The sequence below is a fragment of the Nelumbo lutea genome, chromosome 5 (genome assembly GCF_056320005.1).
Source record: "Nelumbo lutea isolate HS-2025 chromosome 5, American lotus-T2T, whole genome shotgun sequence".
NCBI lineage: Eukaryota > Viridiplantae > Streptophyta > Magnoliopsida > Proteales > Nelumbonaceae > Nelumbo > Nelumbo lutea.
In genome coordinates, this window is record NC_142688.1 from 17,013,368 (window position 1) to 17,038,871 (window position 25,504).

Sequence of the window (25,504 nt, forward strand, 5' to 3'; positions counted from 1 at the left end):
CGGTGGTGTAACGGATAATAAGTTTTGGAAAATAAAATCTCATTAACATGGTGAATTTTTATGTTTCAGAAGGTTATGGTGGATTTAAGAGAATTCGGAAAAACTGATGGTGGATTTTAGAAAATTCCCCCCCCCCCCAAAATCCAATCCATGGTTCATTCAACTGCGCTGGCTTCAGGTTTCTCGTCTTCTCGTCCGGCAACACATCACCGCCAACTCGACCGGCCATCAGTCATTAGGGTCATTACTTAATCATGGTTCAGGACAAGAGAGGCTGCAGCAGCGTATGGTGATTGGTGAGTAATACATCTCCATCAGTAGTAGTTGGGTTGGCAGCCAAGAAGGCACTGCAACCCTACGATTATTCGGTTCGTCTTCCAATTATCTTCTAAGCGAAAAGTAAAATACAATGCATGGATCTTTCGGCTAACTTTTGCTACTTACATTACACGTCTTCTGGTGTAAAACCTTATGCCACGTGGCATTTTAGGCTCACCAATTTCAGCCCTTTGCGTGTAAGACTCGCGTCAATCGTCAACACTGACTACAGCCAGCATTTTCCTGAGCAGAGACAAATAGGGACATCAGGGCAATGGTCGTCTCGAAAATGTAACGCAACTTCCTTTCTATTCCCTATTCACTTGGTCGGCCGGTTCGACCAAACGTTGGTTGAGTGGTCCGTGCGACCAAAAGGCCGAATATTTGGTGAGCGAAGAATTCACGCTTCTCCCACACCACAAAATTCCTTTCCTCCAACTGCCACTCTCGTTTTTTATTTTTTAATAAGAAATAAATATAAAAAACACTGAAAATGAAAGAAAAAAAAAAAATTGTGTGTCTCTGTCTTCATCCGTGGGCGGTTCCTCTCTCTCATTATCTCAAAAATTGAGGCAGAGGAACGAACTACGGATGTGCAGATTTTGCTGTGTCACGACCTCCATCGCCAGTACTTGTGTACTACAGACAAACTCTCAATTCTGTTGTTTCTTCTCTCTCTATCTCCCCAAAACGGACGCTCTGCCCTCACCTCACCATCCTCGATCTTTCCTAAAACCACCAACATCATTACCGAATCATGATGCGTCACCGTCAATCATCGATGGCTCACATCGTGAGACACCACTGATCTTCTGATCATCATTTGCATGCAGAAGAAGAGCCACCGCCATCGCCACCGAATCTTTATGTGGTGTGGTAAGAACGGAGAATTACGGTTGAGCGTTCTGGATGCATATCGGGTGCCGGATAAATGCTTGTTCCCGGGGATCTAGGATTTTCGTACCTGGTCCTGCTCTTCTTTTTCTTCACTCCGATTTTCGGCTTCGTAATCCGTCGGAAATGGAGGATTGCGGTGGCCAGGCAGGAGGAGATCAGGAGACTCATGGAGTTGGCTTCCGAACAGGAAGAAAGGGCCGCGCTCGAGGCAGCTGTTGAGTACGGCGCCATCTCTGTTGCTGCTCGTCAATCACTGTGTGCTGTTTGTTATTGTCCGACCACTACACGCTGTGCTCAATGCAAGGCCGTTCGGTACTGGTGTGTTGATTCTACATCTTCTATCCCAATTGGAATATGTAGCCATGGTTTTAGGGTTTTCATTTGGGCTGGTATCGTTATAAACCCTTTGTTCTCCAAATTCTGCTCGTAGAATTGTTGAAATTATGTGCTTGTTTACATTTCGTACATTTTTATTAGTATAATTGCGGTTCATCGACTAGAATTTGGTAAGAGACTGACTGCATAGATAATTTTGGCAAAGATAAATTGGGCAGCTGTTGCAGATGGTCCTTTAGGGCAAGGGCAGTGATGTTAACTCTTTTTATTGGGTAGTGGAAAACCAAAACATTTCTCGTCCAGTATTGATTTTGAATCAAATGGACGGGACAAACGGGAAAAACAAGTAACAAGGGAAATTTAACTGATATCATAATTCATAAACTTATTATCTGGCTTGAAACCTCAATTATCACTGCCAAGCTTTAGGTTTGCAGATTTGCAGGATCAACCTACTGAGACTTATACAAAGGAAAACTGTTCAGTATTTTGAGAGATCTCTAGAGCCAAGCTTGAGCTTCACAAGCTACCACCCAAAACTTAAGGAATTTCTTGATGAACAGAATTTTGGGACCAAACAATTTATTTAAGATTCAAAACTACCATGAATAAAAAGTAGTTCAGTTCATTCTCTCTCCATGGGCAACCACGAAGTATCCTTTTTTTTTTTGTAGTATCTCACAAATCGTAATTTCTCAATGAGTTACTCCCAGATAAAAACATGTATATATGATGGAGCAAGAGTCTCTAAAGTTCCTCATGGGTAAAGGACAAAGGCTTGCTATTCCTAGTGTAAAACCTTGCAAAAGGCAAAAGGTTGAATCATGAAGGGGAGAAAATTCCATTAGGATCAAGGGTCCATATATGACTGACTGCCCCTGCCCCCCTGCCCTCATTAATAATGAAGACCTAATAAAAGCTATTCATAAGAATCATAGCTTCCTCGCTCTACAGTTTCTTAACTCTTTTTTTTCTGATAAGTAGAATTCTATTGATCAGAAGAAAAAGGTATTACAGGTATCCCTTGGAGAGGCATGAGCTACCACCTCTCCCATGAAAACACAGTACAATTTACAATTCAGCCCAAAATAATTGACCCCTATAAACCCCTTGCTTGGTCAAATTATCCTCTATCACCGCTGGGAAAATGGCTTTGGAGATTTCCTAAAGAATCTATTTTTTTTTGTGGGCAACTAACATCATCACCAGAAAGTATGGGTCAAGTGCTACAGGTTGGGATGGCAATCTCCATTTGAACTCGGTAAAATCAATGAACCCTTGGAAAGGTATTACTTCTACTTGCAGTAGAAGTAATGGTTGCAAGGTTAAGTTTTGGAAAGACCTTTGGTGGGGCAATTCTACCCTAGCTGCTTCTTTTCCTACACTCTATAACCTAACCTTAGACCAAGAAGCATCCATTTCTTCTTGTCTTCCTTCCTCTCCATTTGAGAATACCATAAACTTAAGCCTTAGAAGACCTTTTAAGAGCCTTACAGGTAATTGATGTAGCAGGCTTTCTTCAAGCTCTTAAGGAGGTTTACATCTCACCCTACTCCCCTGACTCAAGAATCTGGACCCTTCACCCAAATGGCAAGTTCTCTTCTAAGTCTTTTCTCAAGGCTTTGATTGCAGGTGAACAGAGTACAAAGAGGGGAAAAGATCCTTAAGAGTAGAATTGCCAACCCAAACATCCTCCCAAAATTGGGCAGAGTCACTAGAAGTCTAGAATGCACATCATACCTGATAAAATTGAGAAAGTGTAGAAGAATACCATGAATAACCATCCAGGGTGAAGCCAAGTAGCCCGATGTGATACACTTGCATCCCATCCACCACCCAACCAACCATGATTGCTTGCCACAACCTCATGTCACCTTCAAAGCCATTTCCTTAATAGAGCTATATTCTTCTTTTCAATATTACCGATACGTAGTTGACTAGATGATCTTTGTTCCCTTCTCCCGGCTCCCATAAGAAATCCCTCATGACGTTCTATATCTTCTCAACCCCCCCTTTGTGGAATCCAGAATATTAAGAGATAGTATATTGACAGGTTACCAAGTGCAGATTTTATCAGTGTAATCCTACCTCTTGGTGAAATGTAGTTCCTCTTCTACAAAGCTAGTCTCTGAGCATACCTCTCTAAAATCGGATTCCAAAACATGCTTTCCTTGAGGCTTGCACCTAAAGGAAGACCCAAATATGTCATTGGCCAAATGGTTGTGGAGCATTCTTGACAGGCCACTGTAGATTATAATTTCCTATCCTCCAAGTTAATTCTTGTTTGTAACTCTTATCATATTTGATGTTCAAATTTGAAACATTTTCAAACTTATACCAAACCTTTTAAATTCCATACCATCCTAGTATCTCTCTCTTCACAAAAGATCAATTATATCACTTGCAAATTGAAGGTAACTAGAATTTACTTAATGAATTCAGTTATCTTCTCTCAAAAAAAGAAAAAAAAGGTAACTAGAATGTCATTTCTACCTACTCTCAAACCCCTAATCTCATCCTCATCAGCCTTGGAGATAAGCTTGCAAAAAGCATCAGTTACTAAGGTAAGTAGAAAGGGTGATAGTAGGTCCTCTTGCCTAAGCTCTTGCAAGTTGGAAAAGAATCCTTCACCACTTCATTGACCAAAATGGGATAATGACAAGATTTTAAACATCCGCTTAGCTAGTTGCATCATCTTTCCCCGAAACTACATCCTTCCAACTTGCACGAAAAACATTTACACCTCGATTGATAATGTATGGGAATAGTACCTTAATCCTCAGCGACATGACCTTGGCAATTATTTTGTATATACTAGTCAAACTAATGGGCCTAAAATCCTAAGGATGACTAGAAATAGGGTTGTTCAGGATCAAAGATAAAATGTGGCATTAATCCCTAGGATGATGAAATGCTTATCAGCAAATTCATTTAAAATCTCCTATAAATCATCTTTCAACACATCTGAACAATCATTTATCAAAAAAAAAAAAATCCCAACAATCCTGATAAAAAGCTATGCTAAAGTGTTAAATGCTGATAAAAATCTTCTTATTCTTCAAAATTCCTTTCCAACCATCTCATCTCCTCATTACCCAAGGTTGGTCAACCAAGGTCTTCCACTCTCTCCCTTGCATTCAGGGGTTTATTTGAAGTGATCCACAAAGGGGCTATCTCTTCTTAATTCGATATCACAATCCCGTGAACATCCAATTTAGCCACAAAGATTTTGCACATTCTATCATTAGCCAAGGCATGGAAGAATTCCCATTCCCTTAATTTATTTGTATCTTGATTTCTGTCTCTAGAAAATCTCTTCCCTAAGGACGACTTCTTCTAGCTCCTTCTTAAGTCTCAATCTTAACCCTCTATTTACTTGTTCCCTTACTTTTCCTTTTCATCCTATTTCTCAAATTGAGACATCAAATTAATCTTTTGTTCCTCTGCTCTCCCAAAGTTATCCCTATTCACACTCCTTTGTTTTTAACGTCACCCTCTTCAATTGTAATGAATTTTCACTCCCTTCCACTTCACCCCTCAAATTTCTTCATTTCACCACTCCACTTAATGCACAAAATCGTGATGGATTAACAACATATTTTCAAATCTAAAAGGTGTAGAGGGTCATTCAAAAAAGTTAATTTAATAGGAGGCTGATCAATAAGTAATTGTCTACAGTTCAAATTTATGACCTAGATCATGCTTTTGAATGGGTTCTTAAGGTAGAGAAGAAGAAACAAGTTACAACAAGGAATTTGAAGCAAATGGGAAGAAGCTATAAAGTTTAAGATAAAGCAAATGATTCCTTACATGTTTATGCCTATTCTAGAGCTAAAGTTGAGAATGAAGCTAAAGAACCAGAATTTTAACCTATAGAAGCTATAGACATTGAAGATCAAAAGGGTGCGGGACAAGAAGAGAGAGAAATTGTTGGAGGAGTTTCCAACACCCGTGATCAGCTTGAGGTTAATGATGAAGAAGAGATAGAGGTGGAGCAAGTTGAAGAAATTCAGGTGCAAGATACAAATATGCTGGTTGTAGTAAATCTTAGTAAGGGAGTAAGTCATGACTTTACCTTACAAGTTACAAGTTCAACTGGAACCAATTCAGGAATTACAAGCCAAATTGGCAGAAGTTCCACTTCCACCAACATCAACAACATAAGAAATCCTAGAGTTTATTGAAGAACCAAGGGTAGTTTAGCACAGTAGGAGTAGGGTTATTTTTGTCATTTCACAATTTTGGTGGGTTCCAATGATATGGTCTAATTTATCTTGTTATAGTTTGTTTATTTTTAATGTTTTAGAGTCATTGAATAAGTATATAAGATTTATTGGTCTTCTTTGAATTGAAATAGGATAGTGGCAATTCAGTTTGAGTGCTACTAGGATTCTTATGAGTCTTACAGTTTTGTTTTGAGTCCTATGAGGATTCTTAAGAGTCTACAATTTATAAATATGTATTGACATTTTACACAAAGATCAATGAAATTTATTGGGTTTTTTTGAGCTTATACTAATTATGGCGAGTGATTCCCATACCCTAGAGAGATTCTAGGTACCTCGTGCCGGGTATTCTCTCTTCTTTCTCTCTCTATTTTCTTCCTTATTCTTTCAAGAAGCCATTGCAGTCATCAAGAGCCATAATTTTTAATGGAAGGACTGGGATTGAGCTGGTCCTTACATCCAAGTATTCTATACCTATTAACTTCCTTAAAAAAATGCTTCATTTGGGTTGAAGTTGCTGACTTCGTTAAAAATAGATGCATTTGTCTCTTCCATAGTTGTCAAGGTGACACCTAGTCGGGCACCTAGGCGACAATGCCCTTGCCTAATCACCAAGCAGTTCTGTACTGCTTTAGCAATGTTTATAATTAAAAATAGATGCATCTGTCTCTTTATTTTTTGAGATTATAACTATAAAATAGACATTATTAAACTAAAATTTCATTTTGTGTGATTATATACTATTTTCTTTTTTATTATTTTCTTATTTATTAGGGTTTAATAACAAACATTGCTAAATGCTGTATTGAACCCTCAAAGACTTCAAAACCTGAACCAATAAGTAAGGAAGAACTTAAAAGAACTTAAAATTTTGTCTAATCTTCTTCTTCTACTTCTTCTTAAATATGGTTATGGTACCTAGGGAACTACCCTAGGATCTGTGTTTTTCACATAAAAAAGTCCATCGCCTAGGCGGCTAGGCGACTAGGTGACAAGGTGCTCCCCCTGTCACCTAGCCTCGCCTTGGTGCCTTGAAAACTGTGGTCTTCTTTAATAAGCCAGAGCCAAATGATACTAGTAGGTGAAGATTTTTAACAAAGCTTTGTCTCTCTCTGTGTTTTTCCCTTGTCAGAAACAAATCAATATCTTTTTTTGTTGAAGAAAAAAGAGTGTATAAATGGTACAAGAAACAAAACTTCGTCTCTCTTACAAAAGAAAATTAATAAATTAATTATCAACATGGTAGGTACTCCCGGAGCACTAGTGAAGTTAGTTGTTATTGTCTTGGCACATAACATTTAAGAACTAAATTTTAGAGAACTCTTTGGGTCCCTTTCCATTATGAAGATAGTTATGCAGCGGTTAGTAGAGATTGTTTTGGGTGCATTCTACTTGGTCAAGTTGATATCTCTATTAGTTTTTGGAGTTTTTTTTTTTCAATAAAAATACTAGCATGCAACTTATTGTTAAAGAACCCCATAAATACAATCAAATAGCTGTTTATTCTGGCCTCTCTTTAGATTCTTTGAGTCTATTCATTCAGGTTTGATCTTTGATGTACATTCTTGCAGTTCTGGTAAGTGTCAAATCATCCACTGGAGACAAGGTCACAAGGATGAATGCCAACTTCTGTATGCTACTCACCAGTTCAGTGACAAGGGAGGTGACTCTGACTCTGGTCAGAATGTAGTATTGCAAGGAGAACAGCATGAAATTTGCCATGATGATACTGGGAAAGAAGGCATATGCAATGCTCAACCAGTTAAAATGTCACCTGAGAAACCTACATCATCCAAATTTGGTTCCTTTTCAGAAGTCCGGTGTGAGAAGCATGATGATAAAGTTGAGCCACTGGTTAATATCAAAAGAATGGATGGCATTTCTGAATCTTCTACCTCATTGTTGGATGGATTTTCTGCATCCACTGCCGTGGATAAATCATCAGTTGATGTTTCTGCTGGCAAGATCCCTAATTCAATTTCTCCTGACAGATCAGAAGTACTTCAACCTGATGATACCACTGCTGCTGAGACAACCACTGATGTTAATGACAGGAAGCTAATTGAATCACGATCTTCAGAGTTCAATAATTTGGTTGATTCTCTAAATAGTTTTTCTTGTTCAAGTAAATTAAAGCAGAGGAAACCGAGTTGTAGTGATGGTGAGGTTCACAGTACATCAACTTGTCCTTCGGGCCCAAGCTCAACTGATTCTTCAGGTTCAAGCATCAATGGCTCTGATGAGAGTACAGCTTCTGAGTCTTCTACAGCCTCTTCTGATTTCTGGGAGGGAACTGTGGAGTCAAGTGGATCTAGCTATGATGTCTGTGATAATTCTGCTCATTCACGTGACACTGAAGGTGGGGATAGCATCTCGTCTGGTTCTGATTATCCTTTAAAATTCTCAGTTAAGAACCTTAGGCATACCATTCCTTCTTCACTCTCACAATTTTCCAAGCCCAAGGATGGTGTTGCTTCTCAGATGGGCTTGGGGAATGGAATTCCTGCCTGTGGAGATTCTCTTGCAGAGAAGATAGTCACAGATGTATCTGGGAATAGTATCCCAAAAGCCCTGATACATGAAAGATCAGAATCCATGGTTAATGCCAGAGGCAAGGATTCACAGGTATTGAAGTCTGTAGACAATGGATCTTATCTTCCATATTCTAAAACGGGAGGGCTTTCTATGAAATCCACAAAGGTTGATGGCATTCACACAGCACGCACTGCTTTATCTGAGGTTTCACGATCATCAAATGCTAATAATGGCTTGAAAACATCTGTTCAGAAAGTTGTTCAGCAATTTAGGGCATCTAAGATTTTGATATCCAACCCATTGGGAACCGAGAAAGGTGGAAAGTACAACTGCAAGGTATTCAATTGACTCATGCTGTATTATTTTATTGCATAAGTATTTGTTTCCTAATGACTTAGTAACATTCTTTGTTTGTTTATCTCTCTGTTCTTACAGATGATCTTTCCATATGAACAATTTGTCAAACTCTATCATGACAAGATGGAACTGCAGCCTTTTGGCCTCAAAAACTGTGGGAACAGGTGAGTTAGTTTCATTCTTGTTCATGGCAATGGGAGCAAAATATCCGTTAAATTACATTATGCAGTTCTTGAGAGTGATACCATCATGCTTTACATTATACATGTATTGTTATTTCAATGCTGGATAAATACTCAAAAGATAAGCTGTACATACCATGCATTACTATATATGATTTTAGAAGTTATTGAAAAAAAAAAAGAAAAAAATTAAAGGGTTATAAAGATGGGGGCTTGAGATAGAAAAATGAATACAAGGGCCAAAGAAATCAAGAGTTACAAATTATATCAGTGCCTAGTTTTGTTGGATATGCTACTAAAGAGAAACTAAGATCCTTTTTTCCCCTGCACAATGTTCCCCCATTTAGATGGTCTTCATCTTCTTCTATTCAGGAAAATAAGCTTTCCCATTGCTGTCATGAAGTACGAATTGGCAACTCTGTTTATTTAAAGCATCAAACATTTTCTTTTGATGATAGAAAAAGAAAATTCATTAGAAGGAAAAGGAATCAATGCAGAACACAATTACGGAGTATTCAGGGGACACTCAGCAAACAATCCTAAATCTACAAAGATCAATTTCAGTACTACCCCCAATAAACATCTTCAAAGAAAGCCACCCAGAAAATGAACCAAACAAGAGATGACATCAACTTTAAATTTAAGCTGCATTTGTTTTTGAGAAAAAGGATATTTTTCATTGAAAAAAAAAAGAGATAGGATGTAGACGATGAGATGTACATGTAAGCCCAGCCAAACTGAAAGCCAAAAAAGAAAACCTCCTAGGATTTACAGAGGCATTGGGGAGTTACTATGCAAAAAAACCCTACCCACCCCAGATTTAGCCAAATCATTGGCCACTCTATTCAGCTCTCTAGGAATCCATCTAGATTGACAAGACACGTAAGATAAGATTTCCTTGATTTCATTAAATTTAAACTGCATCCTTGCCCTTGTACAGAATTCAATTTTTAAGAGTCTTCTAACTCTTTTCCTTGGTCAACTCCCTCTTACTAAAAGGGCAACAACCACAGCAAAAACCAAAAATGTTGATCTTGCTTAAAAAAAAACCAGTCTCACCAACCTATACAGTCACAATCTCATTAATTCAGCAGTCCCATTTATGAATATCTTTGCTCTTCCAATTTCTTTGTTTTGGGCCACTTTTTAGCTTTCTTTCTTGTTCTCTGTTGTGGGGGAGTTAAGATATTTTACCTCCCCTCTCTTGTACTCAAAGTTTCACAATTTTTATAATCTAATAAAGCATTCTGTTATTGATAAAAAAAATATCTTTGCTCTTCCATACCATCAAATCCCTTAACTACCTACTTCCCTCTATTTCCATCATTTTGGAAAGCTTCATTAACATTGATTACTGATCCCTTTCTCACCTCCCTGGTTATTAAAACTCAGAATCAATGAGCAGACAACCTGGGAGTTGCACGACACAAGAGTTAAACACTGGACTGCAGAAAATCCACCACTATCACTTTATCAAAACAACTCCTAAGCAGACTTTTTGCACCACTACTGCTATGCATTGATTCTTTTCAAGCCAACTCTTTTCAGTACCACCACTAGTACACCTTGGTTCTTTGACTGATCTTTCACAATTATCACTGGGTTTATACATGAATGAATTTGATTTCAGTGGTTTCTCACCTCATAGTTATTCATAACCACTGAAAACCCATTCTCTAATATATGATTGTGAAATCGAATTTGAAATCATCTTGATTTTTAAAATGGAATATTCTTCCTCTTTTGAGATACAGTTTTTTGACTTGGGCAGCTGGTTTCAGTCTATGAGTCCAAGATCACTTGTTAGCTGATGCCATGTGTAAGAGACATTTGACAAATTGAGAATCCGTCCATGTTGAAGAATGTCACTCATGGTTTTTTATTCCTGAAAAGCACTGAAACCAAAATCATTCTTGGGACTCAGTTTGGTGGGAGTTTGAATGACAGAAATCAGCTCATGTTCTCAATTTCTTCTAGGGTCTATGAAGAAGATTCTGAACTTCCTCAAGCACATCCCCTGGATCTGTCAGCACAAATGTCTTGCCGATATCTTTTTTTAATTAATAAATGACATGTTGATATCCTTACGTAAACAATGGACTTTCTCTTCTCTCAACTTTTTAGAGTGGCCTCAACAAAATCATTTTTATTTGATAAGTAAAAAAGAAAATTCATTAATAACAAAAAGTAGTACATCCATGATAGGTGTTGAGGCAACACCTGATAACAGAAATAGAACAAAAAGAAATATAATTCCAAATCGCCATCTCATGGATTTGTAACCCCACCACCACCAAAATCTATCTCCTAGAACATCTCCCAGCAGATGAGATGCCTCAGCCAATATCACTGCCAAAACTATAGTAGATTTGCTCACTGCCGACCTAGTTGTCCAGCATCCATTCCTTGTCTTCATAGATTCCTTGATTCCTTACTAGCATCCTTCTTCTACAATCTCGAAAACTCCTTACAGACCAGGAAATCAGCTTCATTTTTGTCTTCCCCTTTTATTATCCCCTGTAACTTTCTTCCACCAACCCTTTCACTCTTCTCCAACTCAATTATTTTCTCTCTTCTCCTCCCTCCAACTCCTCTCTTCCCTCCCTAATTGTTTTTTTCTTATTTTTTCTTCCCTTCTGTTTCTTTCAAACTGTTCTATTACTTTCCTAACCACCCTCTCCCCTCCCAAAATGAACAGGCCAAGTGACTTGCCCACTTCCACCTGTTTCTCCACCAGCTTCTCAGTCTCCACCCTCTTCTCTCCTCTACTTCCTTTGGAATTTCCCCCTCAGTGTCCACCTCCACCTCACTCCCCTCTTTTAAATCCACTCCCGAGCTTTCCAGCTCACTCTCTTTCCCACCACTGAAAAGAGGGTAACCCAAGCAACGTTGCACTCACCTCATGCTGAACTACCTTTTTCAATAGAAACGACTTACCAACCTGGTGAACTTCATTCATCAACGTCTTCATCAACCTCACAATCTCTTTCCCTGCATCCTTTGTTCCTTCCAATCCACTTCCTCTGTACCTTTGTACTCCACTTCCAACCTTTAAACACCTCCCATCAAGGCTGTTGATGACAGCCCAACATTTAGATCCTCATCATGGCCAAGCATGATGAACAGCGGTAACTCACAAATTGAATCTCCTTCGCTGTTTCTGGCACTGATCCAAAAGCCACCTCAGCCTGACTTCTATTCTTCACTAGCCCGAGTAACACTTTCTACCATCAGCAACTCATTTTAGACAGGGGCTAGTGGAGTCAGCAGATGCTTGTGACTGCGCATCAACTGGCATCACAATCACAATAGGAGCCACCAACAATGGAGATTCTTCCTCAACACAGATCTCTTGAGTGATGCCACTGGCCCTTGTTATGATGTTACATTTCTAATTTGTTATTGATTCAATCCATGATGTTTTGGGTATTTATTTACATCACATGGAAGTATTCACCTGGGATTTTCTGATATACCTCATCTATTTACTTGCTATCAAATGCTTCCTATGGTACATTATTCCTCGATACTTTTATTATCAAATATCCATTCTAAACTAACACCTATATGTGGATTTGCATTAGTGGAAGGTATTTAATCTCTATTATTACTAGATGTCCCTTAAAATGCTTTGTAAATATGTGGGTATTTACATCATCTCTTTTTTGGCCTCCCAACACCTTAAAAAGGAGATACTGCAGGTTTTACAAATGTATTTGCAATGCTCATTGCTGAAGTTTATTTGTTTTTTATAATGCTATGATATCATCAGCAGAAGTACTAAATTTTCTCTTATAAAAAAAAGAACATTCTTTTTTCTCTTTAGTTGGAAGCCTGTTTTTCAGTTTTTTGATCTCTTTATTTTTTTTTAACCTTCTGCAGCTGCTATGCAAATGCTGTGCTTCAGTGCCTGGCTTTTACTCGGCCTCTTACTTCTTATCTTCTTCAAGGACTCCATTCCAAAACATGCACGTTCCTTCCTGCTCTTCATGTCCTTGGATCTGTATCTTATTTTGTTTCCTAGGATTCTTTGTCTTACAACTTTGTGATTTTGTGACATTCCTTTTTGTGCTCTATCAGGCCCAAAGAAAGAGTGGTGTTTCACTTGTGAATTTGAAGATCTAATTATGAAAGCAAGGGAACGGAAGTCTCAATTGTCTCCAATCCGTATTCTTTCCCAACTACAAAATATTGGTAGTCATCTTGGTCAAGGGAGAGAAGAAGATGCCCATGAATTTTTAAGGTGAGTGTGTTTCAGTGTCTGATTATTTGAGTTTACATGATTATGGTTTTATGTCTTCTCTTAAATGTATATAAGAACTACTTTGGCAGGTATTCCATTGATGCAATGCAATCTGTTTTCCTAAAGGAAGCTGGTTCAAATGTGGAGGGCCCTTATGCAGAAGAAACAACTCTCATGAGCCTGATATTTGGGGGTTATCTTCGGTCTAAGGTACCTTGTGGCCTCTGGGAGATTGTATATTGATATATTATGAAACTGATAACTTTCCTTTTCATATGTTTGACATATTCTGATTTCTGTAACAGAAAACATGAGCAGTGCTAGTGGTGCAAGTTTTTATTATCGTAGTGGGCATAAATGCATCATGCATAATACATTTGGAGTATTGTGTCAGTCATGCATGGTACCTGCAACTGTGGCTCAATTAGTTTGACACTATGTTTTCGATGTGTGATGTATGTACACACTAATATCCTACACAAGAAAGAAAAACTTGTATTGCTAGCATTGCTCAAGCAACATTCATCATATATTAATGAGGTGTTGGAAATTATAGAAAGGATAAGATGAATCCCTCACAAAGGGAATGCTGCCAGTTAATGCCCTTGAATTATTTAATGGCATGCAACCATTCAACTAACAAATGATGAATGTCCACGATTCTCTCTCTCTCTCTCTCTCTCTCTCTCTCTCTGTGGGAGGGAGAGGGGTAGTCCTGGTATTTCTTTTGTGTCTGTGGGCAAAACATTGTATAAGTTCACCAGTCAAGATTGGGATATGCAGATAAAGTGCATGAAGTGTCAAGGAAAGTCTGAACGTAATGAACGCATGATGGATCTCACTGTTGAGATAGATGGTGACATTGGAACCCTGGAAGAGGCACTTAAAAAATTTACAGCTACTGAGATCTTGGATGGAGAAAACAAATACCAATGTGAGAGGTAGGTTTATTTGCTATTTTGCTTTAATTCTCTTGACTGAAAAATTTGGCATTTTTTGTTTTCAGTAAGGTTGTAGTCTTAGTTTGTTATATCCTTGCTCCCCTTTGGGAAGTCTAGCATGACTGAAAAGACATGTAGCAACTGCTTAAGCTATAAATTGTAGCCAATTTCTATTACCATCTGGTACAGCCATAAACTAATGTGGTAATTCACTCAAGTGAAGCTGTTACCAGTACTGCATTTGTTATATCCCTGCTTCTCTTTGGGAATTGTAACATGACTACGATGATATATATCAACTGCTTAAGCTACAAATTGTAGCCAAATTTATTGTTACTGCAATCTGGAATAGCCATAAAATAATGTGTTAATTCACTCAAAGTGGAGCTGTTAGCTCTACTGCAAGGTTTAAAACTTACCTTAGCAACTATCTGGATAGGATTACAAGTTAAAGGAAACTACCAAGTGGTCCATAAACTGGTTGATTTTAGGGCAAGAAGCACTTTATGTGCTTGGTTGATTTTAGCAAGAAATGGAGTCAGAAGGGAATAGAACAATTTATTGAGGAAAATGAGAGTAGTCAGCACAGTGCTATATCTTTCTACCCTGGTACCTAAATTCTCTTGAAAAATCTCAATTTACTGTTTTCTTATTAAAAAGAAATCAAATTAATGTGGTACAACCATTGAAGTCAGGGTTTACAAGGTGGTGCTTGATTTTCATCTGTCCATCTTAAGGAATTTTAGCAAGCTGCTGCAATTGTCTATATATTTATATAATGGCCTAGTCAATACAGCTGTACTTATTGCAGTTTTGCTGTTAGTAGCTGCTCTTTTGAGACTACTTTTTAAATGCTCTTTTTCTCTAATCAGATGCAAATCGTATGAGAAGGCTAAAAAGAAATTGACAGTGTCGGAAGCTCCTAATGTCCTTACAATTGCCTTGAAACGTTTTCAGGTAATCCTTAAAAGTGCAAAATGGTTCTCTGTTTTGGTTGTTATTTTTGTCTTCTTAACACTTGCTTCAATTTCTGCTTTACAGTCTGGTAAATTTGGGAAGCTCAATAAGGTGGTACGGTTCCCAAGGGTCCTTGATCTGGCTCCATATATGAGTACAACAAACGACAAATCTCCTGTATACACACTTTATGCAGTGGTGGTTCACTTGGATGTTATGAATGCTGCATTCTCTGGTCATTATGTGTGCTACATTAAGAATTTTCAGGAAAAGTGGTACAAGATTGATGACAGCACAGTATGTTCCCTATTTACCATTAATCTATATCCTCACAACATGTTTTGCATTTAAGCAGCTTGTGTGGATTCCCATTTTCTGACAAATTAATGATGCTCTCCTTGATTGTTATTGCTGATCCACTAATAAAAGAAAAGAAACTATAAGGCATGCTTCATTTTGGGTTCTGCATTCCCCTTGTGGTTTCGGATCATCTACTGTGAAATGTCATGCACCAGTTTAATGGACCTTAAAAACCAATTTGCATGTAGTCTTCAAGGTGTTAATAAATATAGAGGATGCATCCAATATGGAGATCATCCTTGCGTGAATATAAATCCTGTTGGACAGTTCTGACCATCTGGTGTATTGACTTTCTTTAGAAGAAAATGTGCTGAACCCTCTAGGAGAAAGCATAGAGACCAGATGGTTCAAATATTGGTAGTGATTGATTATCTGCTTTAGACATATCCATAGGTCTGGCTATATGGTAGCTCATACTTTATTTTTGACAAATGATTAATGCATTAAATATGTCAGAAGAATAAAATCAGTACAAGCAACCCTTGGAGAGGGGTGATTTGCAACCTCTCCCATAACAAAGGTAAAAAACAAACTAAATAAGGAAGCCGATTACAACTGAGCCCAGTGTAACATATCCCCATTTGTCCCTTGTTTGGCTAACCAATCAGCCATAGTATATGCTAATCTCCTGACCCACTGTACTCTTATATTCGTGTTTCTTGTATACCATTTAAATTTCTTGATTTTATCCCTTTAGCACCATATGACAGTCTGGGTCTTGCAGCCACCCTTCCCTACCACCACCTTAGAATCTCCTTCAATTATTAATTTCCATATTTAGCTGATTTGCAATTCAGATTCCTTGTAGTGCATCTAGAAATAGCTTATTCTTTGGCATCTAGAGGCTTGTCCTAGTTGGTTGAGGGAGGTCATGGATTTAGAGTCCTTTTGAATCTTCAGGTTGTTGGTTTCTTGTTTGTTTGCTCCTTTACTCCTTTTAATGGGTTTTCTCTTTACCCCTACCCCCCCCCCCAAAAAAAAAAAAAAAAAAAAAAGAGATTGATAGGCTATGTTTTTTTTTGTGTTGGATGCTGGCTCCCTCATTCTTCTGTGTTGGATGCTGGATGCTGGCTCCCTCATCTACCTTTAGGCTGAAAGGTGGGACATGTTGGATGCTGGCTCCCTCATTCTTCTGTGTGCAATATCTGACTCATAATTACCTGATTCATAGGCTATGTTTTTTTTTTTTTGATAAATGATTCATAGGCTATGTTGTTGGTTAGAATTTTATAATTTGGAGCCCTTGAATGAACTGTGTTTTCTAGGGGTAGGATGTTCATTGGTTTGCTAATGGCTAATGCATAGAGTTCTTGGGAGATATTTTTTACGTGTATGATTTACAAGTATTGTAGATATGTGTTACATGGTAGACGATTTGCAAGTAGGGATAAGTATATGCAGGTAATAGAAGGCATTCTTTTGTAGGTTTTAGTTAAACTCACAGTAAAAAAATTCAGTTCCCAAAATACAAGAACATTTATTGTTATAGATTCATTTCTTATTCAATATCTTTCTTTCTGATAAAAATGTCCAATTATTGTGTAAATATTAAGTTATTAGGTTTGTTTAAAATCGCTAACATATTATTAGGTATATTTTTTAGATGTCTCAATAAGTTGGAATCCTTATTATTAGGCTCTGTTCTTTCCATTGGCTGGCCAAATTATTGCAAACAGTTCTGCAAAAGTGGTTTGAACGGAACTAGTTTGAAAATCAGATATGTTGCAAGTAACTATGGTCCAACTGGGATACCAGTATGTGACAATGTCCATAGTCCATACTATAAATTCTAAGAAGCACTTTTCCTGTGATTAATATGCATTGTTCTTTAAACTGTAATAGTTTTGAATGTATTGTTTTTGACAATGGTGGTGGTCATGGATGTTAGGTAGAACCTGTAGAGCTTGAGAAGGTATTATCGAAAGGGGCATATATGCTCCTTTATGCAAGGTAACAAGACAGATTCTCGCTTTATATGCTGGTTTGCTTCTGATTCCTGTGATGTAAACATGTTTAATTGTCTCATGTCCAGGTGCTCACCACGGGCCCCAAGTTGGGTAAGGAACTCAATGTCCCATGATGGCAAAATCAGGAGAAGCAGATTTTCGGAAGCTATTTCTTCCAACCATGGTGGAAGGAGTGCTACGTGCAATTCCAGGCCCAACGTGGCTCCAAATGGCAGCCCGTCTGGGGCACATTGGAAGCCTGAAGACTATCCCTATCGGATGACCTTAAATGGTTCTGTAAACTATGAATCTTTTGATTCAGATGATGGGAGGTTTCACCATTTATCCAGTGATAACTCGTCCCTTTTCAGCTGTTCAGATGAAGCTTCCTGCAGCACTGAGAGCACCAGAGACTCTACTAGTACAGAGGATTTCTCTGATTACTTTTTTGGAGATGCATGTCGCGAATGGAGCAGTCCTTTGAGAGTTTCGTCGGATTCCGATGGTTCTTCCTCCCCTCTCTGCTCAAGATTTTCACCACTATCGGTCTCAAAGAGGCATTCATTGAATTCCCCCGTGACAAGTGAATATAGAACTTGTAACACAGGTTCAGTGCCTGATGCAGATGAAGCACGTATAAGGCAATCCGAAGAAAGCAGCACAGTGGAGAATCCTCCCCTGCAGAATTCTAATACAACTAAACCCTGTAGAAAGTCAACAACCCGTAGTAATTGTAGCAATAATCTTGATAGTTGTAGTTGTAGGGAGACTGACCGGAAGCGATTTGGGTTGGCTAACCCCTTCGGTTCAAAATATGGTATATCATTAAGAAGATCCACTAGGGAAAGAACAACTCAAACATTTTATTAAGGTTTGAGTTGAGGGGAAAATAAGAGTTTTAAGCTGTATGTAATGTATACATTTTGCTGGTTTAATGGAAAGAAATCAGCAGTCGTTTTGCTCATCAAATATATCTGACTACATTACATTATCTCTGAATCTAATTATTGACTAATGACCCTCCCCCCCTCCCGCGGGACAATAAAGAGCGCCTTCATTTCATTTTTACTCTTCATATTAGATAATGGATCTAATGGCCCCATTTTCAGGTACTGAATTTCTTAGATTTGTATTGTATAGAAAATTATAGATGAAAGGTTGATAGCACGTCTTCAGTGTTCCCTTCTACTTTTCCAAGTTCCAACAAATCAACAATGCTTGCAGTATTTTTGAGTCATTTCAGAAGGAACACTCCTTGATCTCTAGGTCATCCCGTGGGTGACGTTATGCATGTTGAAAGTGCAGAAAACAAAGAAACGGAAAGCTAGAGTTACTGGGCTGGGCTTGGAATTTGTCTTCGTCATTGTGCTCTGGCCAACGAATATGAATATTTCTTGGTCAACTTTCTCGCTTCTGGATTTTAAGTCTTAATTTTATTTGGATGATAACAATATTGATTGTGTAAATGAATCACACCAGGTTCACCATAGCAGCTTTTTCTCACAAAACCTGTGTAGGTAGCATTTTCATTTAGCCTTGTGCAATCCGCAACAGAGAAGTTCTCTGAAGAAAGCATAAGAAAGATGAAAGTGACTTTACCGTAAATTTGATTCTTTATGAAATTGACTTGAGCGCTCCACCAAATTTCTGCAAATGATTTGGTTGTGCTCTTTGCCAATTCAATTGCCACCCCTCAATTGAAATGGATCTGCAGACAATCAATCCACAAGAGGGTGGAATCTAATCAGGATAGGATAGACTTATGCCTGTGACCAGACACTCCACATATCACAGTCACAATGATCAGGGCCAGAAGTCCAGAAGCATTCCGGCTTTAGCTCTATCAATCACTATGACAAGCATCTACAAATACAAATTTATATTTTCGTGAAGAGCTTATAAACGTACCCTGCACCAAAAGAATGGAATTTCAGTTGTCCCTTGTCCCCCCCACACAGAATCAGGATGAGTGGTGTTAAACTGCTTAAGATGGATTCGTAATTGTAAAGTCATACAAGTGAAGTGAAAGAATCTGTATGCTCGGCATTTTGAATTTTGAAACGAGCAGGTCAATTTTGACCCGTCGGTCGGCTCATCACTGATCAGCATTCAGCAGCTGTCAGAAAGTCAAAAAGATTGAAATCCGGAATCAGAAAAGACAAGAGATTCCACGTGGCAAGACTTATGCTACGGCACCAACTTCCCACTCAAGAGATGATGAATCATACAATTTTTACTCATTTACAAAATATTAACGATACCCCATCCTCTTTCTTTAACCTTTTTTCTTCTTATTTAATTTAAGACCCGTATAAGAACCAACTCACACGCACGCGTTGAGTTGAGTGGGCCCGATATGACGGTGGGGTGGGCCCCCCATATGACAGTCAAACTCCAATCAAGACTTCAATCAGTCAGCATCCACGTGTTCAACTATTATGATGCCTACGACGTCAACCACATGCAAATTGCAAGCACACTCCACCAGATGGATCTGGATCTGGACCTGGACCTGGATTGTTCACCCAACGTCATTTGTTTCGTGGGCCCCATCTTCCTGTCGCCGACAAGCAACCACCTACTTCTCTCTACATCTATCTCTACACATCTACATCTCTCATCTCTAAATCTCTATATAACGAGAAATCCGTCCTCATCACGCCCGCCTCCACCACCTTCACCTCTCTCTCTCTCTCTCTCTCGCGGGTTGCTTAAATCAAAAGTCAACGGTATTGATGAAGCTGATCGTCCAGGATGTTTATGTACCGTTCATCATAATTACTTTAGCAATCACGACTACTCTATCAAGTGCGACAAAGCATAGAAAATCAGAACGCCAATCATCTCATCTGATGAACGATTGGCCTACCGCCTACCCACCAAAAGTCATGTACCCCATCCAAGATTTGACCGGGACCACATCAAGTTGTTAGTGCAAGGAAACAGGTGGGGGCCCAATTTGCGTCATTGAGATTTGAGCCATTTATCATTTTCTGCAGGCTGCAGCCAGCCCGGTCCAGCCCAATTATGGTGTTTGATGCTGCTGCTGCACTTCATCTATTTCACCAACATTATTTACAAAATATATAGGGGACTGGGCACTGAAACAAAGTTATTCTAAAGCCAACGGTTTTTTTTTTTATAGTCAGTGAGCTTCGATGGGCATCAGCCGTCCGACCAACAGTGATGTTAACCTAATTGGAGTGTTAGGGTAAAAGGGCACAATCGTCATTCCACCACTTTTTGACCTTCCTCTGTGTTATTATTAGTACTTGTACAAAAAAGGGCACAATCGTCTTTCCCTCGCTTTATTGTTACTTATTACTTGTACACGCACGTGAGCCGTGAGGCCAGCAAAAGTGTGAAACACTACATTAATAGGAATTTGTACAGCAATCAGAGCCGTGACCATTATGCAATTGCTTTGCACAATGATCTATGTATGATATCTCTATAGTCCCAATGTTCCATCTAAGATGTTTTGCGTCGGGATCCCCAATTTGTACACCCCCCACTGAGTACAATTGCCTGAAAGAATACAATTTTTAAAGGAACGACCTGAGAACTGAGGTTGTCCATTTGTCCTACGTGGGCTTCCCCAAACGACCCTGAGATTGTCCTACGTGGCAATTTAATTGGTCCCAGAGGGGCCCGCATCAATTGGTGTCAAAGTTGCCTCACCTCTCAACATTAGCAGGAGGTCACATTATTTTCTCTACTTTGTTTGTTTGATTGATTGATGAGCACTAATATTTCTTCTCTGGCTAAAAGTTTGGTTTGATAGGATATCATAGAAATAAACACTTTCTCCTAACTCTCTTTTCTCTCTTATTTTCTGTCAAATCCAACATAGCCTTACAGTGTAACAACAGAGATAGGTTCATGAACCATTGGCCTGTTTTTTTTTTTTTTTCTGTATTTTTCTTTTTCTTCGTGTTCAATAAGTAGTACAGTAGGGTTATATTGTATTTAATAGAACAGTTGTATCATACATGGTTTTTAAAACCGAACCGGTCAGGGGTTTAGTTACCGGGTCAAATAGTCTGACTGTTCGAACTGAACGCTCGACCCATTCTGACAGAAAAATAAAATAAAAATAAAAAATGATCAAAACCGTTTGAACAGTTAATCGCCCGATTTAGCAGTTTGTTGACCAAAATCAACAGTATTGGGGGAAATCCAGTTTTTGGAGAAAACGGAACTGATCAGGTGTCTGGCTTTAAAAACCATGGTATCATAAACAACCCCATCACTCAATGGAACTTAGATATGAATATGAATACAACTATTTTTCCTACCTAGGTAACAGGTTAGTGGTTCAATCATTTAAATCAAATGGGTTAATCCATGATATCATAATTAAATAAAAATTATAAAAATAATTAAAATATAAAAAATAAATAAAATTTATTCAAAATATTTGGACACATCTATAATATAAATTATGAGCTTTTTTAACCAATTGTATAAATTATATTTTTAAAAATTGTAAATTGCTAAAAGGTTATTTAACTCTTAGTAAGGGGTTTATTGTCAATATGCGTATTTTTTTTTTCAAAACAAAACAATTAACACATTAGCAAATACATATTATTGAAGACCACCTAAATTTTCTCGATTTTTTTTTTCAAAGTAGTTTCAACATTGGATTATGGGAGTAAATATATCAGGCTACATGTTTTCCCATTATTTAAAGCTTTTGATTTTGCCACAAGGGTGCCTTCACTAGCCTTTACACATACTATTATTAAATGACTCTTCATTAGTAAGAATCAAATAACTTAGTAATACAAACCAAACCCTTAATTTCATTAAATATGCCCTCTCCTGTTTTTTCATCCATCCTTCTCAATGGTCTACATGGTTTTAGCTGATTTCTTACATCCTAGAGATAAAATTAAATGATCAAATTAACTAACTTCCAATATCCAATGACTACACAGACAGAAACATTAAGTACACATTTTTCATTATATATAGCTGGTGTTCACCAATCTAAATTGTTTTCCTTGTTGCCAGTTCCAAAATCAAATCAAAACCATTTGGTATGAAAATAAATTGTTTTCAAAACAAAAAATAAAAACATTTTCTTGGTTGTGTATGCATTTTTTGTTTTCAAATATTTAAAGAGCAAATATTTGTTTTTGTTTTAGAAAACATAAATTTGATGGTCTTAAAAATATAACTTGTTTTTGAAAACAAAACCATCTTATTTCACTTTTCCAAACAAAAACAAAGAGAACATGCTTCTTTATTTTGCTGATGTGGCAATTGAAAAACAAGTGAAAAAAGAACATTCACATCATAGAACACCCCATGATTAATCATCCAGTAATCAAAATGAATGCTTAAAAAGAGCATATCTCAGCTAGACCTTAGGCTAAGTTTGGGTGTGTTTATTCGAATAAGCACTTATTTTGGGTTGGGACTACACCAATAAGTACTTATTTGTGTTTAGGAAATAAGTTCGAATAAGTGCTTACTACTTAGAATAAGCACTTATTTGAGAAGCCTACAATTTGAGCTTATTTAATAAGTACTTATTTCCTTTCTAGTCTATTTTGGCCTACCACATCAGTTTGAAAATACATATACTACCCCTGTTTGAAATACGACCCCATTTGAGGGAATGATCATTCCCTACCCCTCCCTTGGGAATGAAATCTCATTCTTGCTGATTCCAATTTTTATTCACATTCTTATCTAAATCAAACAGACTATGGGAGTAAACCATTCTGATTACTATTCTAAAGGATTTCAATTCCAATTTTGAGTGCGAAGCAAATGGATCATAGCAAATAAACCCTCAATTCCATATACACCTCATGAGCACTTATTAGAATAAACACTTATTTTTCAAATAAGCACTCCTAAATTCGGTCTTAGACACTTAAACCCTAGCAAATATAATTAATTAAGCAATTAGGTAAGACCCACTTAACAAACTTGGACTACATGAAAATTTTGTCCAATCCAAATCCGAAAGGATAGTAAGGTTATATTTGTTTGAGGCATATTTACACCATTGATTAGCTGAATGATGTAAAAGGGAACCGTTGATTTTTTGAGCTTTATACCATTATTGTTTAGTAGTCATCACGGTGTACAAGTGTAAATACAAATTTCCATCAAGTTATGAGAAAAGAATGGAGTTTTACAGTTGACTAGAGTACTGGAGTTTTACACTCATTAACAAAATCGAACCAGAGCGTAAAATTTATCCTACTTCTCTATTTTACACCTCAAACAAGCGCAGCTAAAAGAAGAAAGAAGAGTTCACATGCTTAATATACGCACAAGGCGCAATGCATCAAGAGTGGAGGGGTTACTTACTTTTTAGATAAATCCTCTCCTTTTAGTGTTAGGTGAGGGAACAGCGCGTAGAGTCGTACCATGCTACACTCTCAATTCTCAAGGCTAAGTAACAAATTAAAGAAATTAAAGAAGAGGAGGAAGCTAAGCCTAAGAGAGAAGAAAGGTGCGGTGGGGCGCACCGGCTTTTGTCCAGGTGTTGTGCAAAGAAGAGACACATTCCAAAGAGTCGAATCCGAGTGAACACAACTCATCAAATCGATATTTGGCTGTGTTCGTCTCTGCTCCCACTCTCCCCCACCACTCCTTTACGGCTAACGCAGTTTTCAGACTTTGGTCGTTTCTCTCTTTAATGACGCGTCTCGCCCCGGTGCATGCACTTGAACCAAAAAGTTATGACGGTCCGGTCCTTCCCATGCTGTTCCCTTCTGTATTCAAATTTTCCATTATTGACATGGTCAGCTTCATTCACACCTCTCATGGCCCCATGACCCACCTTCCATCCCTCCTCCTCCTCCTCTCACTTTTGGTAATTCTCTTTCTCTTTCCTCTCCTTTGTGTAATTCCTTTGGTGTACGCAATTTGTTTTCATTGCTGGCCGACTTATTGATATAGGACTGGGGGGAGGGGGGCTAAGTGGCTACGTGTCATTTTGGGAGGGTTAAAGTGCAGTGGCTTCTGTCATTTTTTTTGGGGTGGGGGTGGGGGTGGGGCTAAGTCATGTTTGATGACAAATCGGGAGAATAAGGGCTGTTTGCTTCAACCTCTTTGAATACTTTATGTTGGCACTTCAAAACAACTGAACCAGCTTAGCTAAATCTTAATCTCAGCCCTCTCAAAATGGAGTGTAAATTTCGGTTTAGGGTAAATTTGCATTTTTGGTTCACTTTTGCCTGTATTTGGTAATATTACATTTATGCATTGACAAATGACAGATCAATGCATGTTTACATTGATAATAAGATGTAAAATTACATCAATGAAAAAGAAGTAAATTTACATTCAAGTGGGCTTTTGATGAAAAAAAAATACTTTATTGGAATTTGTATTTGCATCCGTAGCTAAAAATTTGTTTGGTAAGAAGATAAATTTGTCAATGTAAAATTAACCCAACTTTGTAATTTATAAGAACAGTTTTACACTCTACATATTTGCATTCACACTTATTTACATTATTTCCAAATGCAGCCTAAATGTTTCGGTTTGGGTTGGGTTTGCTTGTCCAACTCTAGGGCGACAAGGTTGGGTCAATTCAGGATTCATTTACCCCTATCCTAGCAAATAAATGAGTGGTTGGATTGGACTTTAATCTGATTCAAATTTGAACATGATTCGTTTAAATTCAATTCCAAATTTTCAATATCAACCTAGCCATAATTTAAGTTAAATCAAATAATAATTGTATAGATTTATGTAAATTTATTAAGTTTTAAATCAAATAATAATCAATGGAATCATAAACTTGGATACTTAAACAATAAATGGAATTTGAATCCATGTTTTATGTATCTGTTGGAAATCCAATTCGGATTTCTCTGAATTATACCCATCTGAATTCAATTCTATCTATTTGCAGCCATGGCTGCCTGATTGGTGATTCATCCAATTTAGAGCGAAATTACGGTGGTTTAAAATATTTTACTTGATGGAGAGATAAGGGAGTCAAAGACAAGAATGAGCAGCATTTCTCTGTCTCTTTACCTTACTGGTAACTGAGTGGGTTGTTGAATATTTGTTGGTTTTTGACCCTTCCAACTTACTTTCTCTTCTTCATCTTCCTACTAATTTTCACCTTCAGTTCAGTTCAGCCTTTCTTTGTTAAAACATTGAGGTGGGATGAGACTACTGATGGCTGTGTTGAGGGTTGCTTTATCAATAATAATGCCCTATGGCA

At 37.8% G+C, this 25,504-nt stretch overlaps 1 protein-coding gene across 2 annotated transcripts; it reads left to right on the top strand.

Moving 5' to 3' along the window:
• The first annotated feature begins 603 nt into the window (after nt 1–603).
• On the top strand, nt 604–18,289 carry LOC148850643 (ubiquitin carboxyl-terminal hydrolase 17-like). 2 transcript variants are annotated; one of them, XM_088944781.1, is made up of 11 exons: nt 604–1,533; nt 7,349–8,648; nt 8,748–8,833; nt 12,734–12,819; nt 12,932–13,094; nt 13,184–13,304; nt 13,878–14,035; nt 14,908–14,992; nt 15,077–15,289; nt 17,241–17,302; nt 17,385–18,289. In XM_088944781.1, exons 1-11 carry the CDS (start codon nt 1,250–1,252, stop codon nt 18,166–18,168), a joined length of 3,342 nt encoding a protein of 1,113 aa, XP_088800907.1. In that variant the 5' UTR covers nt 604–1,249; the 3' UTR covers nt 18,169–18,289. The 2 variants fall into 2 exon arrangements, with proteins under 2 accessions (XP_088800907.1, XP_088800908.1); XM_088944782.1 differs by having other exon boundaries at nt 835–1,604.
• Nucleotides 18,290–25,504: the final 7,215 nt, after the last annotated feature.

Bases quoted from the DNA above. Each gene is read 5' to 3' on its own strand.
- LOC148850643 (XM_088944781.1), top strand. From the start codon at position 1,250: ATGCTTGTTCCCGGGGATCTAGGATTTTCGTACCTGGTCCTGCTCTTC. The intron at 12,820-12,931 runs GCACGTTCCTTC...GTGCTCTATCAG, and splicing joins AGGACTCCATTCCAAAACAT to GCCCAAAGAAAGAGTGGTGT. The intron at 14,993-15,076 runs GTAATCCTTAAA...TCTGCTTTACAG, and splicing joins TTGCCTTGAAACGTTTTCAG to TCTGGTAAATTTGGGAAGCT.